Consider the following 19,433-nt stretch of genomic DNA (forward strand, 5'->3'; position numbering starts at 1 on the left):
AAAAAAAGAATCAAGTTATATCATGTACAGGTACAAAATCTCTATGATGAGTATTACCATTATGTATATCTAAAACATACCAGGGGAAAAAAGAAAAATTCACCCAGATTGGCCTGGTACTTTGATCCTCTTGCCTGAGCCCTTCAAGTAGCCAGGATCACAGATGTGCACCACCATCATCTTTCTCCCTACTCTGTGTGTGTCTCTCTCTGACTTTGACTTCCCTATGTCTTTCTCCCCAGCCTCTAAGGGTCTCTTCACAAATGGATAGGGTGTCAAGCTGAACCCTCTCATTCTTCCGATTCTACCTCCTTAGCTTCCCTCAGCCACCAAATACACATATATCCCTCTCTCGCCCCTGGAGATGAGTGGGTGCAAATTCAGGGGCTGTGAGCACTGTGAGCACCACATCCAAGGAAACCAAACCCAAAGCAGGGCAGAGGGCTGGGAGTTGGGTCAAGACAGATGGAAGCAGAGATAGGACTAAATCAAGAAGGTAGGGAACATGAAAGGACCTAAATGAATGCCACTGACATCCCTGGTAGAGGCAGGAGGCTAAGGGTGTAGCTCAGTAGTGAAGCCCTCGCTTGGCACATACCTATCAAAGGCCTCAGATTTGATTCCCTGCACCACAAAAGACAGAAAGAAAGAACAAACAAATGAAAGAAAGCAAGCTATAGAGAGAGATAGACAGGCAAGGTACCCATCTGCACACCTGCCTTCCCAAGATCCCCTGGCTCCAGGACAAGACAACAAGGTGGCCTGGCCCAACAATAGCTCTCCAAGGCTGCAACCTCTGAGCCCAGCCAGGGGGCTGGGACCCCGAAGGAGTTGGCCTTGGTCTTCTCCTGCATCTGATGCTATGTGGTGTCTTAGTCTCCCTACCTGCATGGCTGACCTCAAACAGCTCCTGCCTCTTGGGTGTCTCTTCCTAAGCACACATCTCTGCTTGGCTCTCTTTGTCTCTCTTGCATTCTTTTTCCTGAGACAGTCATACCGTGTAGTTCATGTTGGCCTTGAACTCCTAATCTTCTTTGAGTGGTAGACACCTTGGAGTCTGGGGGGCCAGGAGGGGTGAGGCTAAAGATGGGAGGAGGTTGACTGTCAAAGTGGAACTTCAGCAGTAGGCCCGAGGTGGGACCCATCTATAGAGGACCAAATAGGTGCAGTAGTTCATAGAGGAGGTAGGGCACACACCAGTAATCCCAGTATTCAGGAAGCTGAAGTGGGAGGCTCACTTATGAATTTTTTTTTCCACAGACATGAGTCTAGTTTGGGATCACTGTGAATTTGAAGCCAATATGGGTTACACAGTGAGTTTAAGGTCAGACTGAACTCCATCAAGAACTTGTCTCAGAAAATATAAGAAATGGAGGTAGGAGGGGCTGGGGATTTAGCTCAGCGGCATAAGCACCTGCCTTGCAAGCAGGCAGTTGTGAGTTCGATCCTCAGTACCAACAAAAAGGAAAAAGACAAAAAAAAAAAAAAAAAGAAATGGAGGTAGGGTATGTAGCCCTATGGAGTGCCACAGGAAAAAAGGAAAAGCCTGGGGCAGGGGGCAGGCAGGCAGAGCTAGAGAGCAGGTAAAGGCTTGGAAATACCTAGGGCCTGGGAATTGGCATGGAGGTAGAGCCTTGAGTGCAAAAGGAATAGGGGCAGAGGAGCTAGTTGCCCTGACATACATTTACACCTAGGTTACCCTGTTAAGGTAGCATTGTGGCCTACACGATGTTACCACCAGCTAGAATCCAGACTCCAGCTAGAATGCTGAGTTACAAGCGTGGTGCCTGCTACCTTCATCTCTAGTCCACTCTGCCCTTCAGAGGGCCATTGGTGAGGTGGTGCTCAATGCCTGGCACAGAAAGTTGTAGCTGTGTCACCACCGAAGACCTCCAGGTCCCCTAGATCATTGAGAAGCCCAGGGAATGGGCCTTTGCCTACCTACGGAGCAGTACCACAGAGAAAGGGCCTTGCACCTAAGTGGCCTGCTGAAGGCAACTTTGCAGGTCTTCCCTGAGACCTACTGCAATGATCAGTTTGTAGAAAGGAAACAGGTGACTTCACAGAGCTTATGAGTCTCCTGGGGGCCTCTACATCCCAGAAGAGCCCATGTTTGCCCCACTGATACAGGGGCTTGTGCAGAAGTAACGGTCAGTACTTAGAGATGCCCATCCAGAAAAATCTCCCCCTACCTCTCACTGAAAACTCATTTCTAGCTATTTTGTGGTTTTTCTTTAAACCAAACTGACAAGCCAGGATGCATACCCGTAACTGCAGGACTTGGGAGGCTGAGGCAGGAGATCACTGAGTTCGAGGCCAGTGTTAACTACAAAGTGATTTCAAGAGCAGCCTGAACTATATAGGGAGACCCTGTCTCAAAGAGACAAAACAAAACCCAACAAAAACACAAACCAAACTGCCAACTGCATGGCAGAGAAGTGTCTCTGGGTAGGGGAGAGTGACACAGGATACCCCTTCTTTGAGGAAGCCAGATGAACCCAACCCCTACTTTTACCCAGAGCCACAGTGAGGGGGATCATCCAGAAGGGTCTTCTCATGAGGTCTGTTCCCCAGTCTGAGCACCCAGGCTTGTGGAGGAGGGGTGGGTGCTGGTATGTGACACCCGGGTTGCAATGTCAGGACCACCCGCAACCCAGTGACCCTGTGTCCCCACACTCTTTTCCTAGACATGCTTCTCCATCCACTTACGATCCACTGCTTGGCCCCCACATACCCTTCCTCATATACCTGATTCATTTTATTATACACTCCTTCCCAGTCAGAGGCTACCCGCTGTGGGACTCTAAGTCCTAGGGCTTCTAGGAATCTAGGAAGGGTGCTATCCCTTTTTCAGAGGGGTGGGGGAGACACTCAAGAAGTACAGACACAGGCATTTCCCAACTGCCTTTAAATACTCATCAGGGTGCCACTTGAAGGAGCTGGGATAGTTTGTTGCATGTGTGGGGCTGGGGTGCCCTGAGAGAGAAAAAGGGGACTCATCTGTCAGGGCAGCTGGGGTGCCCCACCCCCACCCTGGGACAGGGGAGCAAAGTAGAGGCCCTCTCTGGAGGGTCCCAGGGCTAACTGGGAGCCAGCCCTCCCTTCGAGGTAGATCATCGGGGAGGTGACTGAGGGGCAGCTCCCACGGTGGCATGATGTCAGGCGGTGATTTCTTCAATGGTACTGTTGATAGCTGGAATAGCCTGGGGCTGGGGTACCCTCCTTAGGGGGCAGCTGGCTCGGGTCCTCCAGGAATGGGGGTGCTGGAGAAGGGAGAAGGTGGTCAGGACAAGCGGAAGAGGCCGTGCAGGACCCTTGCCATCTCACCCTGACCATCCTCCCCTGACTGCTTGCTCACCGTTACGGAACTGCTGGGCAGTATATCGAGTGAGAAGGATACCAACACCCTCGATGAGAGCCAGCAGGATGCCCCCCATCATTGCAGAACCAACCATGGCCAGTGGACCACCTGGGGAAAACAATAGAGGGACAGAGCTCAGGGAAGAATGAACAAAGCACAGACACTGGGACCAGGGCTGGGGCACTCACTGCGGGCAGCCAGCACAGCTCCCGTCAGGGCTCCGCTGGTGATGGAGTTCCAGGGGTCCTCCTTGCCCCGCATCCGCACCAGGCCACAGTCAATGGTGGAGAACAGGCCCCCCCATACTGCAAAGCTACCTGTGGGGGACAGAGGCCCAGAGTAAGTGTTCCTGGGAAAGCCAAGAATCCACATCTCAGGCTCTGGAGACTGCTGAGACGGAATGCTCTGGCTAAGAACAGAGAAAAGACTTGGGGCTATGGCTCAGGAGTAGAGTATACACAGCATCGCATGACATGGGTTCCATCTCTTGCACCAAAAAAAAGAGCACGCCAAGAACAAAAAAGGCACAGAGACAAAAAGCCATAAAGACGGACAGAAAATTCTGTTTTTATTCTGTGGAACTCTGACTTTAGGCTATCTAATTGCCACCCACATTGCTTTCACCTTAAATAAAGAGGTGATGAATGGTTACAAGTAGATTTATGTGGATTTTTCCCCCACATTCAAGTCCTGCCCAGGCAACTTATCAAGAACTTATCTCAAAATAAAAAGCTAAAGGTTAAAGTTGTAGCTCGCTAGAAGAGTACCTCTGGGTTTGATCCTCACTACCACAAAACAACGCAACTAGATGAACTAAAAATATAGCATAAAATTATCTGGATATGGTAAAATGTGCCTGTAGTCCCAGATATTGGGAAGGCTGAGGCAAAAGGTTTCCTTGAAACCAGAAATTCAAGACCAGTTTGAGTAACACAGATTAACTCCTATTTACTTTGTTTTGTTTTTGCAGTGCCAGGAATCAAACCCAGGGCCACACGCATGCTAGGTAAACACTGCACTACTGAGCTAAAGCACTTGCCTAGCATCTCAAGGACCTTGGTTCAATCCTCAGCACTGTGTTAAAAAAATACACACACACACACACACACACACACACACACACAATACATAAAATTATCTTTGGGTTATATATGTTGCATTTGAAATATAACTGAATCTTATCTTTAAACTTGGGTGCATTCCCAAGATGTCTTATTTTGCATATACAAGCATTTCCAAATCCACAAAACTCTTGGAAATACTTCTGGTCTCCAGCATTTTTGGTAAGGGGTACTCAGCCTATAGTTAAAATGCTTAGCAAGGGGTACTATGTCTCAGGATCTATTTGAGGTATTCTTTTTTTTTGACTCCTGCAATTTTAAACTAGTTAATATTATCAAAGGCCTTAACATATCAACTAGCAGTTAGTAAGTACCATGTAAACTAAAAATCAACAATGAGATTAGTGTAGTCATCATCATGGTACACATCAAGTTCACAGAGGACACGCTACTAACCTGAAGTCACGCCACAAAGAAGAGCCATGGCTTGGATTTAAACTCCAGAATCCATAGCCTTGTCCCTTCATATTAAATTGTTGGAAAGGATCATCTACCCTGGGAAGTCCCTGAGAGAGTCTTGGCTAGAAAGTGGGCCCCCTGCCTCGCAGTCTAGTCCCAAAGGATCAATCACTCCCAACATAGCCACAACATCTCCTCTATTCCCCGCAAGCTCCTCACCTCCAATCTGGGGTGCTCGGATCCTCACAGCATTAACACTCCCTCTCAACCGGTGTTGAATTCCCTAGGAAAAGTAAGAAAGGTTGTCAGGCTGGGTGCAGTGGCTCACACCTGTAATCTCAGCACTTGGAAAAGCTGAGCAGAAGGATTCTCAGAAATTCAAGGCCAGCCTGAACTAGCAAGACCCTTTCTCAAAAAAAAAAAAACAAAGCAAACCAAACAAAAAATTTAAAAAGTGACTGGAGATGTAGCCCAGTACAAAGGTCCTGGGTTCAATCCATAGTACTGCAAAAAGGAGGTGGGGGGACTGGGGTATAGGTTAGTACTAGAGTGCTTGCCTCGCATGTATGAGGCCCTGAGTTCCATTCGCAGTACCAAAAAACCAAAACAAAACAGAGGGATGGTAAATTGTTCAATGCAGAGCAGCAGCCAACAACTAGGGACCTGGGGGACATGCCAACACAGGTGTTCCTAGAGTTGGGTTGCTGAGTCTAATTTATTAACTTGTTTGCCCATTCATTCAGTAAATGATTCATTCAGTGAGGGGTACCCATTATGTGCCCAGCACCATGCTACATGCAGGGACACTGCAGTGAACAAGGTAGATCTGACCCCTGCCCACTCTGGACTCATTATGGTGGGAGACAGATTCTGAGTAGATCAATGAGACTTCAGACAGGCACTCCATGAGACAGGAGGAATACATCGTTGAGCCACGTGGAGTCAAGAAAAATCCTGTTAGGCCGGTGATTTAGCTCAGTGGCACAAGCACCTGCCTGGCAAGCATGAGGTCATGAGTTCGATCCCAGGTACCAAAAAAAAAAAAAAAAAAAAAGGAAAGAAAGAAAAACTGAAGAGACCTTAGCAAATGAATGGCAGTTAAAGGTACATTTGATGTGATCTTTGGGGGTTGAGGGTCACAGAGAAAATTATGTTAAAAAGATTTTCTCAGTTTTAAGGCTGCCTCTCCTATCACTTCCCTATATCCATGTTATCTAACTCAGAATCTAGCTCTAGGTAAACTTTCATCTGGGTTTGTACCCACATTTAGAATTTTGTGGTGACTTTTTTCTTCTTCTTTTTTTTTGCAGTGCTGGGGATTGAACATATGTCCTCAAATATGCTAAGCAGGTGCTTACCAGGAAGCTACACAACCCCAGTCCAGATGACTGATTTGTTTATTTACAGTGCTGGGGATGGAGCCCTGCAATCACGCTCATTAGGCAAGTGCCCTACCACTGAGCTATATCTGCAGACCGTGGGGTGAAGTTGGGACAGCACAGCAACTCCAACAGCTGCGTGGATGGAAGCCAGAGGCCTGTGTGTAGTTTCCCCAAAGCCCAGATCCGGGAGCCAGGCTTGATACACAGTAGGTGAGCAGACAGCAGAAAAACAGTGTATGCTGACTGGCAGCTCCAAGCAGTTTTCCAACAGTGTTCTGTGCAGGCAACATTGCTGACCCCACATCACTGGGGAATAAGCCCAGGACTCACAACCGGAGCATTGCGGAAGCCCTTGATAGCCTGGAAGACCCCGCCACCGATCACGCCCATCGTGAAGGCTCCACCGCAGTCATCCACAATTCGCCACGGGCTGCAAAGCAGGAAGAGAAGGGTGGGGTTAACGTGAGTCCCCTTCCCGCAAGGTCCTGTTTGGACTCTTTCCAGCGGGAGAAATCAAGTCACTCCAACGGAAGTTAGAGTGGGAAGAAACGGTTCAGATGATAACAACAAGCTAGTCTTGTCTCTTTTTTAAACCTCATGAAATTGAGAAGTGAAGCAAAAGGGGAAAATATTACTCTTGACCCCAAGAAAGAGATCAGGCATCTGTTTTAATATCGAAGATCAAACTAGACTGATAGACGCAGAGTCGGCACGTTGCAACAGCGGCGACAGAAGGAAGCGTTAATCACCTAGTACTACTACAGAAACAAGATAGAATGGTACCCCGTTTTCCACAATGAGTGCGTCCAACTAAGTTCCTCCTTCTTGACCTTTGAAACCTAGGAGAGGGAAAAACCAAGCTCCCGAGTGCTCGGGACCCTCTCCTTGTCCACAATAGCTCATCCGTGCCCCGCCCCGATTCACAGAAGCGACCTGGGAAAAAAACCCGCGTGGTAACCCTACGGGTTTCTAGTCAGCCGCCTTTCCCCCCACCGCGAGCGTGGATTTGGCCAACGCTTCTCTACGTTAACGAAGCTGGACGAGGAGGCTCGAACTCAGGGTAAACGCAAGGTGGTTTGCCAGGTACCGCACCTTCTCGGGCACACAACTAAGGACCTTCTTAAAGGCGACCAAGTGGGAGGAGCCAGTTGGGAGCGGAAGAAGTTACGTTTCTAAGTATCCCGAGGCCGGGACGTGCATTGTGTGGCCGGTGCCTCCCCCGCCCGCCTCCCATAGCTGGCCTGGGCGCCACAGCAACCGTCCGGATGCCTGTGCCCACCGTCGTACCAAGGCTCTCGAGCGTACTCCTCCATGGCGCCGGCGCTTAGCCGCGCAGTCAGCGGAACTCAGCTGGGCCACGCCCCCAGTGTAACGCACACGGGCGCGCAAGCTTTCTACTGATTCCAGAAAAACAATTGGGTCGTTTTGTAGCGTCAGACCAAGGGCGCATTCTTATTGGTTAGCCAGGCTTGCGTCATCGATTCACTGCAGCCCTAGTGTCGCCTAGTCACAACGCTCCCGGAAAGAGGGCCTCATTTCGTGTTTTGGAAGAAAAACACGCTTGTAGTAACTGGCGATCATAGTGGCAACGAGAAAGAGGCGACCGACCTGACAGGCTTCCTTAACCCGCACGACTGTTTCGGTAATGCCGGGGTGGGTTTTTTTTGTTTAAGAGCTGGAGGTACTGCATTCTGCTTCCCCACCCCCAGTGCTTTGGTACCTCCCATCGGGCCGTTTTTTGAGTGACGTTGAGTGAGGCCATTTCTAGAGTGCGCGTGGCCCCTTCGGCGGTGGGAGGAGCCTGGGCCTGCGTGAAGAATTGGGCCCTGCAGCCTGAGGCTTGGAGAGCTGGGTTGGTGAAAGTTGTTGATTATGTCGCGCCTCTTCCATCTTTTCGCAGATACGTTTCATGCAGCCAGCTAATGGTGCATTTGGGTAGATGGGGGTCAGATGATCGTGTACATGCGGTGGGAAAGCAGTTGATACTGGATTCAGATTCTAATCTTCAGTATGTCCATCTGTTCCTAGTAGGTGAGCTAATCGATAATGCCACTCCCCGTTGCGCTGCAGACCCGCTTGGCCAAGAGAGGCATCCTTAAACATCTGGAGCCCGGTGAGATAACTAAGAGCAGATGGGCCTACAATGTGTCAGCCTTGACAGGCATTTTATTGTCGCTACTGACAACTAATAGCTGGCATAGGGGGTGCACCAAGCAGTGGGGTGACAGTTATTATAAGTTAACAGTTTTTTTCATTTTTTTTAATCGGCATCAGGGATCGAACTCACGACTGCCTGCTTGCAAGGCAGGCGCTTATGCCGCTGAGCTAAATCCCCAGCCCCTGTTAACAGTTTGATTTCCTGACATCCATTTGTGCAGTGGGCTAAGCAGTGGACGGGGGACTGATATTTCGTCTTCAGCAGTGACATCTGATGCTGTGTTTAATCCAAAAATCAAACCAAAGGTGGTGGCACGCACCTGTAGTGCCAGCTAGCTACTCAGGAGGCTGATGCAGAGGGATCACTTGAGCAACATAGACCTAGTCCCTAAAAGTAATTAAAGTAGATGTGAATCAACGCATAGAGGTGACTACACGGTATCTAATAGGAAGTATAGCTAGCCCACAGACTCCTGTGTGCAAGGTGTTGATAGTTTATTTACCAAAGATAGCATGTTTCAGAGGTAGTCTAGTGATGGACCTAATAGTGGTGACATAGATTTCATCAACCATATCAACAGCTGACATTTTTGGGGCCTCCTACAGTGTCTGGCATACATATTATGGTTAACAGTTTAAACTGATGGTGAGGGCCAGACATAGTGGCACACACCTGTATCCTCAGCAATGGGAGGCTGAGGCAGATGGGTCTGGATATGGGAAATACTTCATATGATTCTTGGCATATGTATGTCTTCCATACATGTTTTGTGTGGATTTGAGTGTCTCTCATGACCTTGACTGTAGAATGAAAACTTTCCTGCTTCTTAACTGCTGACCTCCTTGTTCTGCCAGAACCAGAGGAAGAGATCATTGCTGAGGACTATGATGATGATCCTGTAGATTATGAGGCCACTCGGTTGGAGGGCCTGCCACCAAGCTGGTACAAGGTGTTCGACCCTTCCTGGTGAGCCTGGGGACCTCAAGAGGGAGCTGACTTCTGCCTCTGCCCTTCCTGTGTTGTCCTGAGCTGTGGGATATATAGGGGGCACAGGGGAAGATATGGGGGTTCCAATATGGGGCAGGTATAAGGCAGAGGTTGAGAAGACACGAATTGATACCAGGAGAGGCCATCTGTGCTGATATTCCTTCCCTCCCACTGCCCCACAGCGGGCTTCCTTACTACTGGAATGTAGACACAGACCTCGTATCCTGGCTCTCCCCACATGACCCCAACTCCGTCGTTACCAAATCTGCCAAGAAGCTCAGGAGCAATAATACAGGTAAGTTAGCAGATATGAGGGTGCCTCAAATTGTTGTAGCAGTTTTAGAAAGGGGTCAGGTCAATTCTAGGAGGGGCAGGTGAGACCAGGTAGGGCCAGGCCCAGCCTAATGAGACTGTTAAACTGCTAGGTTCTGGTCATTTCTTGACCTTCTTGTCCCCCTAGATGCTGAGGAGAAGTTGGACCGGAGCCATGAGAAATTGGACAGGGGCCATGAGAAGTCTGACCGCAGCCACGAGAAGCCAGACCGCAATCACGACAAGTCAGACCGGAACCATGACAAGTCTGACAGAGATCGAGAACGTGGTTATGACAAAGTGGACAGAGAGCGAGAGCGGGACAGGGACAGGGATCGTGATCGTGGGTATGACAAGATAGACCGAGAAGAAGGAAAAGAACGACGCCACCATCGCCGCGAGGAGCTGGCTCCCTACCCCAAGAGCAAGAAGGGTAAGCAGGGCAAGCTGCGGTCCGGGGAGGCAGGTAAGGCACTGGGGCATGGATGGGAGGACTTCTCACAGGATCCTGCCCAAATCTGACTCCCGGAGAAAGATGCTGCCAGCCACAGCAGCTGCAGTCTCCATGTCTCCCTGGGATGGGGTGCTCAGGGATCAGGGGCTCCTTGCTTGCGCCTTGATTGAGGAAATTGCCCTGCCACTTACTTCCACAGTGGCAAGCCGAAAGGATGAAGAGCTAGACCCCATGGACCCCAGCTCGTATTCAGATGCCCCCCGGTAGGTGACGACCTCCCACGAACCCTTTTCTTTCCTCCTGACTCACCGTACCTGAGAACACTGCCTTTCTCCTTGCCACCTCCTTCGTCTGTTCCTGAGTCTTGGCTGGTTGAGGGGTGCCCACATACCCCCTTCTCACACCCTGACTCTCTGTCAACCCCAGGGGCACTTGGTCAACAGGACTCCCCAAGCGGAATGAAGCCAAGACAGGTGCTGACACTACAGCAGCAGGGCCCCTCTTCCAGCAGCGTCCGTACCCATCGCCAGGGGCTGTGCTGCGGGCTAATGCTGAAGCCTCTCGAACCAAACAGCAAGACTGAAGGACTGAACCTTCGCTCTCCTGAGCCCTGGAGACTTTCTTTTTCTCTTGCTTCCTTTTGTTTCCCTCCTTTTTGCAGTGCTGGGATGGGAACCAAGGCTTCATGCATGCAAGTACTCCACCACTAAGCCAGCTTAGTGGTGTTTATAATAAAAGCGTTCCTGTGATCATATCCACAAGGCTTGAGTGCTTCTCTTGCTCCTTCTGTGCTTCCCAACCCAAGCTGGCAAGATGTAAAACACATTTTATTTGCAAAAACTCACCTAAGGATATAGTTAGGGGTAGCAAGGGCTTAGAGTTGATGTGGATCATGAACAGAGCTTAGACAGTTCAGGCCTTCATGAGGGTGGGAGTAGTGGGGACAAAGAATTCCTCTATCTCCCTCTCCCCCTAATACTGATCAAAGGGTTTGGTCTCAGCTGGGCCAGGGCAAGAAAGGAGAACGAGGCCAAGCCAACATCTTCATTCCCGGCGACTACGAACCCTTCACCTTGGTGAGCAACCTGTGGTGGGAATGGGAGGAAAGAGAAACACAGAGCTGGGGTAGGCTGGCAGGAGGGCTTTCTGAGCAAGTGAGGGCAGTGGTAGTAAGGATGGTAGTTCTGGGTTAGTAGCGGTGCTTTATGTGGAGAACGCGGCCCCAGGGTCAGAAAGCTACACGTGGACTACATAAATACAACATCTTTATTTGGCATTGGGTATCCTGACATTTGTTCATTACAGTTCCTTAGAAAACCAACCAAATAATCAGAACAAATTAATCAAAAATAAAGATCGAATGGCCCTATTTACATGTAGCAAAGACAGTCCAGCCATCTCCCATGCACACACAGACACGTGCACACACTCGGGCATTCGCACGTGTGTGCGTGTGTGTGCGCGCGCGCACGCACGCACACACACACACACACACACACACACCCACACACACACCCTGGGACACAGTTAAGGGTTAGTAAGCTTTGGGGAGTGCAGGGGATAGGTTCCATCGTTCATCAACTCTTTTTTTTTTTTTTTTTTTTTTGTCTTTTTCATTTTTATCAGTACCGAGGATCGAACTCACGACCGCCTGCTTGCAAGGCAGGTGCTTATGCCGCTGAGCTAAATCCCCAGCCCCATTCATCAACTCTTAAGATACCACCTCTTCATGAAGTAAGGATGCCTCAAACAGCCAGCTAGGATAGCAAGAGTGTGACTGGCAGCTTTATTTTTCCTCTCTGGATATCTCTAACCCTGCATCTGGCAACTACCAGTGTCTTAAACTGAATGAGATTCAGTCACTTCAAGAACCATCCCCTCCCCATTTCCCCCACACGCTGGATCATCAGTGACCTGATTACATCACAAACCCCCAAACCACCAAAATGAAAATGGTCCCTACTGCACCCTCCCCCAGAAGGGCGGACAGAAACTCAGCTTGAACCTCTTCCTCCCCTCAAGTGCTCTCTACAGCCTCAGTTTCAAGGGCCCTGCTTCAAAGGCCTGTGGAAGGGCAGCTGCCCCAAGGCTGCAAACGAGACTGAACTGCTAACGTGACCCAGAGTAGTGGGAAGGGAAGAGAAGGCCTCAAATGCTAGGAAGCTGAACCCCACAAGGAGGAATCAGTCATTACTGACAAGCAGCAGACTTCTGTTCAGTCTGTCCTTACCAAAGTGGAAGGATAGCTGGGAGGGACCGTCCCAGGCATTAGAGACAGGATACCTCCCACACAGGGAGCGTACAGATAAAGGCCTTGAATCAATACCCCTAACCCTATCCCCAAAGAGGTTAGACTCTGGCAGAGGAAGCAGTTCTAAAACCCGTCTCCAGGGAAAGGAGTTCAGTCTTTCCAGCCCTGGTCCCACACCCCTCCAGAAGTCTCAGTGACCTGGAAGAAAAGACCATCTTCCAATCCCAGAGGAGCTAGGTCTCAGCGATGACTCAGGTCCTGCAGGTGCCCAACACCCTCCTCCCCATCCCCCACCCTGTCTCCCCCCACTGCCACCAGCCCTCACTTTACCAGAACTGACTTTGGCAGAAAGGGCTCCGTGACGAGGTCTCCACGGTGGGAGGACAGCTGCGGTGGTGGTGGCTGCCCTGGAGGCTGTTGGTGAATGCAGGGCCCGGAGGCAGCAGCAGAGGCAGAAGCAGAAGCTATGGCTTTTGCACTTCGGGGAAGGCTGTAGAGGTAGACAGCACCGATGACAAGCCCAGCGCCAAGGGCAAACAGTGGGTCCAGGTGGAAGCCAAAAAGGCGAATAGAGGCCACAGTGGAGAGCACAATGGACAGGGAGGTGGCAAAGCCCTTGAGGATGTTGTCAGCATATTTGACAACAACAGCCACCAGTAGCCCCCCAAAGGCCTGGTTGAGTACCACACCCCAGACAGCAGGCGTGTACCCAAAGAAGAAGCCACGGTGGGCCACAGCAGTGCCCTCAGCCCACCAGAGCCCCACCAGGCCTAGGGCCGTCCCAAAAAGGCCCAGTTGCAGGTTGCGCAGCCACACAGAGCCTGAGCTGCCTTTGAGGATCTTCTCAAAGTAGACACCCGCAAAGCCTGAGGAGAGGCAGGAGGCCACAACAGCTGCTAGGCCTGCTCCGGGGTTCTGATCCAGTGGCCGTGGGCTGCCACCACCAGCTTGCTGTGCCTGAACGATGGCGACACCAGTGAAGAGGAGCAGCAGGGAGGCCCACTGTAGCCGGGAAAGGCTGCGGTTCAGCATGAGCACAGAGAACAGTGCTGTGGTCAGGATCTTCAGCTGGTATGTCACCTGCAGGCACATATGCAAAACACTGAGGCCCCTCGGACCCCAGCAATACACACTGGGATAGTACCCACTGTGGTCCTAGGCACAATGGAGGAAGGGGGATGGGATAGATGACAATAAAACCAGCAAAAATAGCCAGTCATTGGCCACTGGCTAAATTGGGACTATGTGCCTCTAAAGACCCTTCCAGAGAGTACACATAAGAGTGGCTGTGCTAGGAAATTCCAAGCCACATCTCAATTCCATTTCCTCCTGTGACTAGGGACAAGGCCAGGCTGAGCCCTGGCATTGTCATCTGTAAAGTGAGGCTGGTAGGCTGATGTATGTAAAATGCCTTTCAGAACATAATGAATCAGGGCCGGGGATGTAGCTCAGCGGCATTAAGTGCCTGCCTGCCAAGCATTAAGTCATGAATTTGATCCCTGGTACCAAAAAAAAAAGATCATGAAGAAACCACAACAATAAAGCCAACAAATATTTACATAGCACTCACTATGTGCTACTATATATCTGAGCACTGTATGTGACCTAGTTTATTTAATCCTCACAACCACCACAGGAAGAGGAAACCACAATAATCCCCAATTTATTTATTTTTATTTTTTTGTTTTTTGAGACAGGGTCTCACTATGAAGTTCAGGCCGACCTCAAACTTGTATCTTCCTACCTCAGCCTCCTGGGTGCTAGGATTACAAGTGTTTGCCATCATATTCAGCAATAATCTCCAATTTAAAGATGAATAAACCATGCCAAGAGTAGTGGTACATGCCTGTAATTTCAGTTACTCAAGAGGCTGAGTCAGGTCAAGATGAGACTAGCTAAAGTGATAAGACCCTTTCTTAAAAACAATAAGGGCTGGGATGCAGTTCAGTGCCTGACTAGCATACACAAGGCCCTGAGTTCAATTCCTAGTACTGGTACTACAAAATTATTTAGTCAGATAAATACAGAGAGACAGAGTAAACTAAGACACAGAATGGTTAGGAGACTTGCCCCAAAATCACACAACTGAAAAAGTGCACAGCTGAGATTGAAATCAGCAATCCAACCCCTGCATTCAGGCTCTTTAACCATTTCACACAGCTGCCCAGGAATAAGGTCAATCTTACTGATGGCCAACTAAGGACTCTTTGTTGGTGTCTCTTTCAATCATCCTAGCATCCCTCCTAAACAGGCATTACTGCTTCTATTGGCAGTTCTCACAAATGAGAAAACCAAGGTTAAAGGAGTTCCAGGGATATTTTAAAAGTAACAGCTCCTGGCAGTGCCCTTCCTCCACATGTAACATACCCCAAGCTAGGCAGCTCCCCTGGGGCCACGCTGGGCTTGGGGCTCACCTGGAAGGTAGCAGCTGGCAGGTTGGAGATGGCAACATACTGGAGGTTATTCTGCAAGGTGTAAATGAGAGAAGGAACAGCAAGCTTGAGCGTGTCCACATACTGCACCAGGACGGCCTCGTGCAGGAAGAGAATCAGGTGCTTCACGTTACCTGGGTGGGAGGAAGAGAAGCCTATATAGCATGAACTACCACAGACGGGATAGCCTGAAGGCTGGGATAAGGTACACTGCCCACTTACCCCCGGCTTGCTGGGAGCCAGAACAAGGTCTGTGCTCTATTTTTTCTTTCTGTTTTCCTGTACGTGTGTATGGGCACATTAGGTTGTTTGCTGGGGATGGAACTTAGCATGCTAAGCTCACACACAACCACTGAGTTACACCTCAAGCTCTTGGGCTGTTTCCCTAATGGTACAACTATGTCTCCAGGAAGCCTTTCTGGTATTTAATTTAATAGCTGAAAGAGCACTGGGGGTGTAACCCAGAGGTAGAGCACCTGCTCAACAAGCATGAGGCCCTAGGCCCTTCCCCTAGCACTGCAAAAAAAAAAAAAATACAAAAAGGCACAAACTGTGTGCACTAAGTACAGACACAATTCACTATCTGAGCGCCTATTTCCTCACAGAGTAAGAACTCAGTAAATGTTTGTACCATGAAATAATCATCACTAGAGCTGGGCATGCTGGAACACACCTGTGACACAGCACTCAGGAGGCTGAAGCAGGAGAACTGAATTTGACGTCAACCTGGACTACATAGTGAGTTTAAGGCCACCTTGCACTACAAAGTAAGATCCTCTCTTTTACCAACAAAAACAAAAAATCATCATTACTATCTAGGAAAGTGGTGACAAACCTATGGGAAACATGGTATAGTGGGCTGTCTGTCTCACTGACAGCTCTGAAAAGTTCGCTATTGCTGATCTAGGACCTCATTAAGTACAATCCCTGAGTCCAAGTGAAAGGTTAGATTTTCATTTACTTGTTTTTGGTACTAGGGATTGAATCCAGGGCTTCTGTGTGCTACCATTGAGTGACACGATTCTAGACTTGACTTCAAAAAATATACTATTAATTTTTGGCACTGAGGATTGACCCAGGAGAGCACTGAGCTACATTCACAGCCTCTTCTTCTTTGAGATGGAACTTCACAATATTGCTCAGACTGGACTGAACTCAGCACCCTCCTGCCCCAGCTTCCTGAGAAGCTGAGGTTATTGGAATATACCACTGCAACTGACTAGATTCCACTTTTCCACTTCTCCTAACTCTTTGGTGTTCCATCAGCCATCTAAGGGCAGAGACCATCTTTGCTTTGCAAATGCGTGGTTGTAAATTCAATCCCCAGTACCCCCCAAAAAAAATAAAAATAAAAATTTCCTTCAAAATAGAGAGGAGTCCACAGAAATGCAAATTAGCAGTGAGTGAATAATCATTGATATTGTTTTACAGTCACTTAGCCAGGAAGTGAAATAGTAACTCTGAACCTGGCGAATGTACATGGACATTTTGCTATTTTATTATTCTTTTCAATGCTATCAAGTGGGCGTGGTGACACATTCCTGTAATCCCAGCACTGGGGAGACTGAGGCAGGATGATCACCTTGAGCTCAAGGCCAGCCTGGACTACACAATGGGTTCAAGGCCAGCCTGAGATACATGGAGAGTCCCTGTCTCAAAAAAAAAAAAAAAATCAATGTTGTATGCTTGGAATTCTCTATAATACAAAGTTAAAGGTAAGTCAATTGATCACCATGTGAGCCCTCTGCTACCTGGCGGCAGACTATGTCACTCCTATCACTTCCAGGGTATTAGGGGCATAAAAGTAGATGCAGCTACTCACAGCTGGGAAAGAAGGACACTTAGCTATACCTACACATTTCCCAGGCAGGTTCCTAGCACCAGGGCACTCTCCCAGCAAGCCCTCCAGGTGAACACACACATATACATGGAGTCCTACCCACCAATCCCCCTCTCTGGCTCATACCCCTCTTCTGTGCAAAGAGCAGCAGGAGGCAGGTGAAACCTTTGAGCACTTCGGCCATGACCACAGCAGTGGTGGCAAAGAAACGGTCCCCAGGCAGTGTGCGGGCGTAGCGAATGCTGAGGATGAGGGAGGCATTCTGGACCACCAGCACAGCTAGAGATATGTACTTGAGGCGCCGGTGAGCTGTGGGGAGTGGAAGGAGCAGGGGGTCAGAAGCTGCTGGGGCATAGTCACACCACCAACCGCCCCTTATTTCTCAGCCAAGATCCTCTTAGCCACCACAACTTTGTTTCTCTTCCTGCCCTCCCTGACCTAATGAGAGTCTGACTCCTATCTGCCTGTACTCTCTTAGCTACAGGCAAGAAAAGCCAGCAAAGAAGGAAGGAAGTGGCCCCATTCTGTTCAACCTATACCTGGAATCCATGCTGAAATGTCAGGACAAGCCCTGCACACCCTCCCCTGCTCCCTCTCTCCCTGTTGTGAGAAGCAACTCTTTCCCAGACGGAACACCAATGATATTCTCAACATGTATTGAGTACTTCATGTGTGTCTAACACAAGACTAACACATTATGATTACCTCAAGGGACTTTTACACTGCTGTCATCTCTGAAGGAACAGAGGATTCCCATTTTAGGAATGAGCCAACCAAAGATTTACATGAAACGATCCTGCTATTCAAAAAGGGACTGTCCCATGTAAATTTATCTCCCAGTGTGGAGAATGAGATCACTGTATAATGTATGTCCATACCCTAAGGAATGATATTTCTCCAGTCTCCCTTATTGTCTCAAGGAGTGAATCCTATATAATGAACAGTTATCCCACCAAGAATGATCTGGTTTCTTCAAGAGTGTAAGGAAATACTTCCTTATATTCCACACAGTCCATCCTTCCACCACTGCACACTCTTCTTCCTTAACCAAGGAACAATGCCTTGTTTAACTCACAGTCACAATGAACTCTCTCTGCTATAAGGAAGAACCTGGCATTCTCAGAATGTTCCTTCTCAGACATATAAGGAAGGGCCCTCCCACCTCAATATACAACGAATCATAATTCCAGTAAGAAGCCTTCCCTGAACAGTTTTCTCCCTTATAATGAAAGACATCCTCATCCTCAAAATGGACTCACTAGTCATTCAGAAAGAAGAATCTGCCCCACCCTGAAAATTTATGAGGTCCTTTTATGAGGAAGGAACCACACCACCTTCAGAGTAATCTTTTGTTTCTACAAAGAAATCCCATGCCCTGAGAATGGACTCTCCTTTACATAAAGGACCCTTCTTTACATAAAGGACCCTATATACACTCAGAATGACATCGGTGGTCTTAGCCTCCTCAAAAGGAAATTTCCTCTACATTCAGAATTATCTGTATTCTGCAAATGTGAAAGAAACCACCCCACGACCACCCTCAGAATGGTCTCTTCCTCGCCCCCACCACACTCAGAATGGTCCATTCCGTCCTCCCTTTTCTCCTACAGAGACAGAGAGACAGAGATAGAGAGATCCACACGGGATGCTTTCCTGCCACTTTAGTGAGGAACCTTTCCCATCCTCAGATATCCCGACCTCCTCCTCGCCACCGACTGCTCCGCCACAACCGAGTCACCTGCACTCGCGGTCCCAGGCTCCAACGAGACTGTGGAGACCGCCCCTGGCCCGGCCGTCGCAGTAGAACCGCCAGCCCCAACCGCTGCCATGTTGGCATCTGCCTGTCTTGTCCCCTCGGCAACAGCAGGCCACTTCCGTGTCCGTCACTTCCGCTTCCTGCTCTCCGTAATATGTATGGGGCAAGTGCCAGTGGCCAGGTCAATGACTTTTCTTTGTGTGCATCTATGGGTTAAATCCCAAACAGTGGCCTGTCACAGGATTTCCAGACCCGACATTCTGGTAAGACTGAGAATCAGGGAAATGCTGGCTTGCCTCCAACTGACTTCACAAAATCTCATTGGGCCACTGGCCATACTAGGCCCGCCCCCCAACCCTCAGCTCCGGGGAACGCCCCTTTTAACACTCCCACCCTACCTCCTGATGCCATTGGTTCAGCTACCCGTCTATCTCTAATCTTCATTGGCACCGTGTTCCGAAGGCACCCTCCTTTCCGCATTACAAACTCCTACGTGTTTTTTGATTGGCCTGAAGTTCCCCTTTTCTTTTTTTCCCAGCGAGGCTCCGCCCCTAGCGAGCCCACAGATACCTGGGAGGGGAGTGACTGAGGGTCAAAGGAGGACAGGTCAAGTTAGCGGATCAAGGAATTCAACGCAGGGAATGAGAGCACTGTTAAGTAAGCTATGAGGGTGAACAGCTAAGGGGTAGGGAAGACTTGGATCGGCAAAACAGGAAACTGCAACGTTATTGAAAAGCTAGGGTTGCCAGGCCACACTGTCCTTGAAAGGACTTTCCTTGAACTGAGGTTCCTCCCTCCCGAAGGACTATAAAGGTGCAACTGTTTTGTCTAGCTGTCTTTGGAGGCGCATCAGACACCCTTAATGTCTATAGTATTTTTACACTTTGGCTGAAGGTGAAACAAGACAAACCCATTGAGAACTCCCTAGAGAATATAGTAAGACTGAGGCCTTCCAGTAAACAAAGGAGTAGTATGGGTGC

At 49.2% G+C, this 19,433-nt stretch overlaps 3 protein-coding genes across 8 annotated transcripts; 1 reads left to right on the forward strand and 2 right to left on the reverse strand.

The window, feature by feature from the left end:
- Positions 1 to 2,889: 2,889 nt before the first annotated feature.
- Positions 2,890 to 7,687, reverse strand: Timm17b (translocase of inner mitochondrial membrane 17B). The gene is made up of 6 exons (XM_003462561.5): positions 7,551 to 7,687; positions 6,594 to 6,693; positions 5,101 to 5,164; positions 3,550 to 3,678; positions 3,359 to 3,469; positions 2,890 to 3,263 (listed from the first exon to the last, which is right to left on the reverse strand). Exons 1-6 carry the CDS (start codon positions 7,574 to 7,576, stop codon positions 3,175 to 3,177), a joined length of 519 nt encoding a protein of 172 aa, XP_003462609.1. The 5' UTR covers positions 7,577 to 7,687; the 3' UTR covers positions 2,890 to 3,174.
- A 48-nt stretch (positions 7,688 to 7,735) lies between these two features.
- Positions 7,736 to 10,928, forward strand: Pqbp1 (polyglutamine binding protein 1). 4 transcript variants are annotated; one of them, XM_003462562.5, is made up of 7 exons: positions 7,736 to 7,905; positions 8,292 to 8,376; positions 9,276 to 9,387; positions 9,591 to 9,703; positions 9,869 to 10,153; positions 10,374 to 10,437; positions 10,601 to 10,928. In XM_003462562.5, the coding sequence occupies exons 2-7, from the start codon at positions 8,310 to 8,312 to the stop codon at positions 10,755 to 10,757; spliced, it is 798 nt and encodes a 265-aa protein (XP_003462610.1). In that variant the 5' UTR covers positions 7,736 to 7,905; positions 8,292 to 8,309; the 3' UTR covers positions 10,758 to 10,928. The 4 variants fall into 4 exon arrangements, with proteins under 4 accessions (XP_003462610.1, XP_005000312.1, XP_005000313.1 ...); XM_005000255.4 differs by having other exon boundaries at positions 7,739 to 7,905; positions 8,295 to 8,376; XM_005000256.4 differs by lacking the exon at positions 7,736 to 7,905 and adding an exon at positions 8,018 to 8,115.
- Positions 10,929 to 10,980: 52 nt separating this feature from the next.
- Slc35a2 (solute carrier family 35 member A2) lies at positions 10,981 to 18,763 on the reverse strand. 3 transcript variants are annotated; one of them, XM_013144332.3, is made up of 5 exons: positions 18,436 to 18,763; positions 16,824 to 17,006; positions 14,840 to 14,991; positions 12,766 to 12,915; positions 10,981 to 11,259 (listed from the first exon to the last, which is right to left on the reverse strand). In XM_013144332.3, the coding sequence occupies exons 1-5, from the start codon at positions 18,524 to 18,526 to the stop codon at positions 11,131 to 11,133; spliced, it is 705 nt and encodes a 234-aa protein (XP_012999786.1). In that variant the 5' UTR covers positions 18,527 to 18,763; the 3' UTR covers positions 10,981 to 11,130. The 3 variants fall into 3 exon arrangements, with proteins under 3 accessions (XP_012999786.1, XP_012999785.1, XP_003462612.1); XM_013144331.3 differs by having other exon boundaries at positions 12,756 to 13,505; positions 18,436 to 18,741; XM_003462564.5 differs by having other exon boundaries at positions 12,766 to 13,505; positions 18,436 to 18,737.
- Positions 18,764 to 19,433: the final 670 nt, after the last annotated feature.

Source organism: Cavia porcellus, unplaced genomic scaffold (genome assembly GCF_034190915.1).
Source record: "Cavia porcellus strain 051 isolate PalLab524CR breed Dunkin Hartley unplaced genomic scaffold, mCavPor4.1 scaffold_3, whole genome shotgun sequence".
Lineage (NCBI taxonomy): Eukaryota > Metazoa > Chordata > Mammalia > Rodentia > Caviidae > Cavia > Cavia porcellus.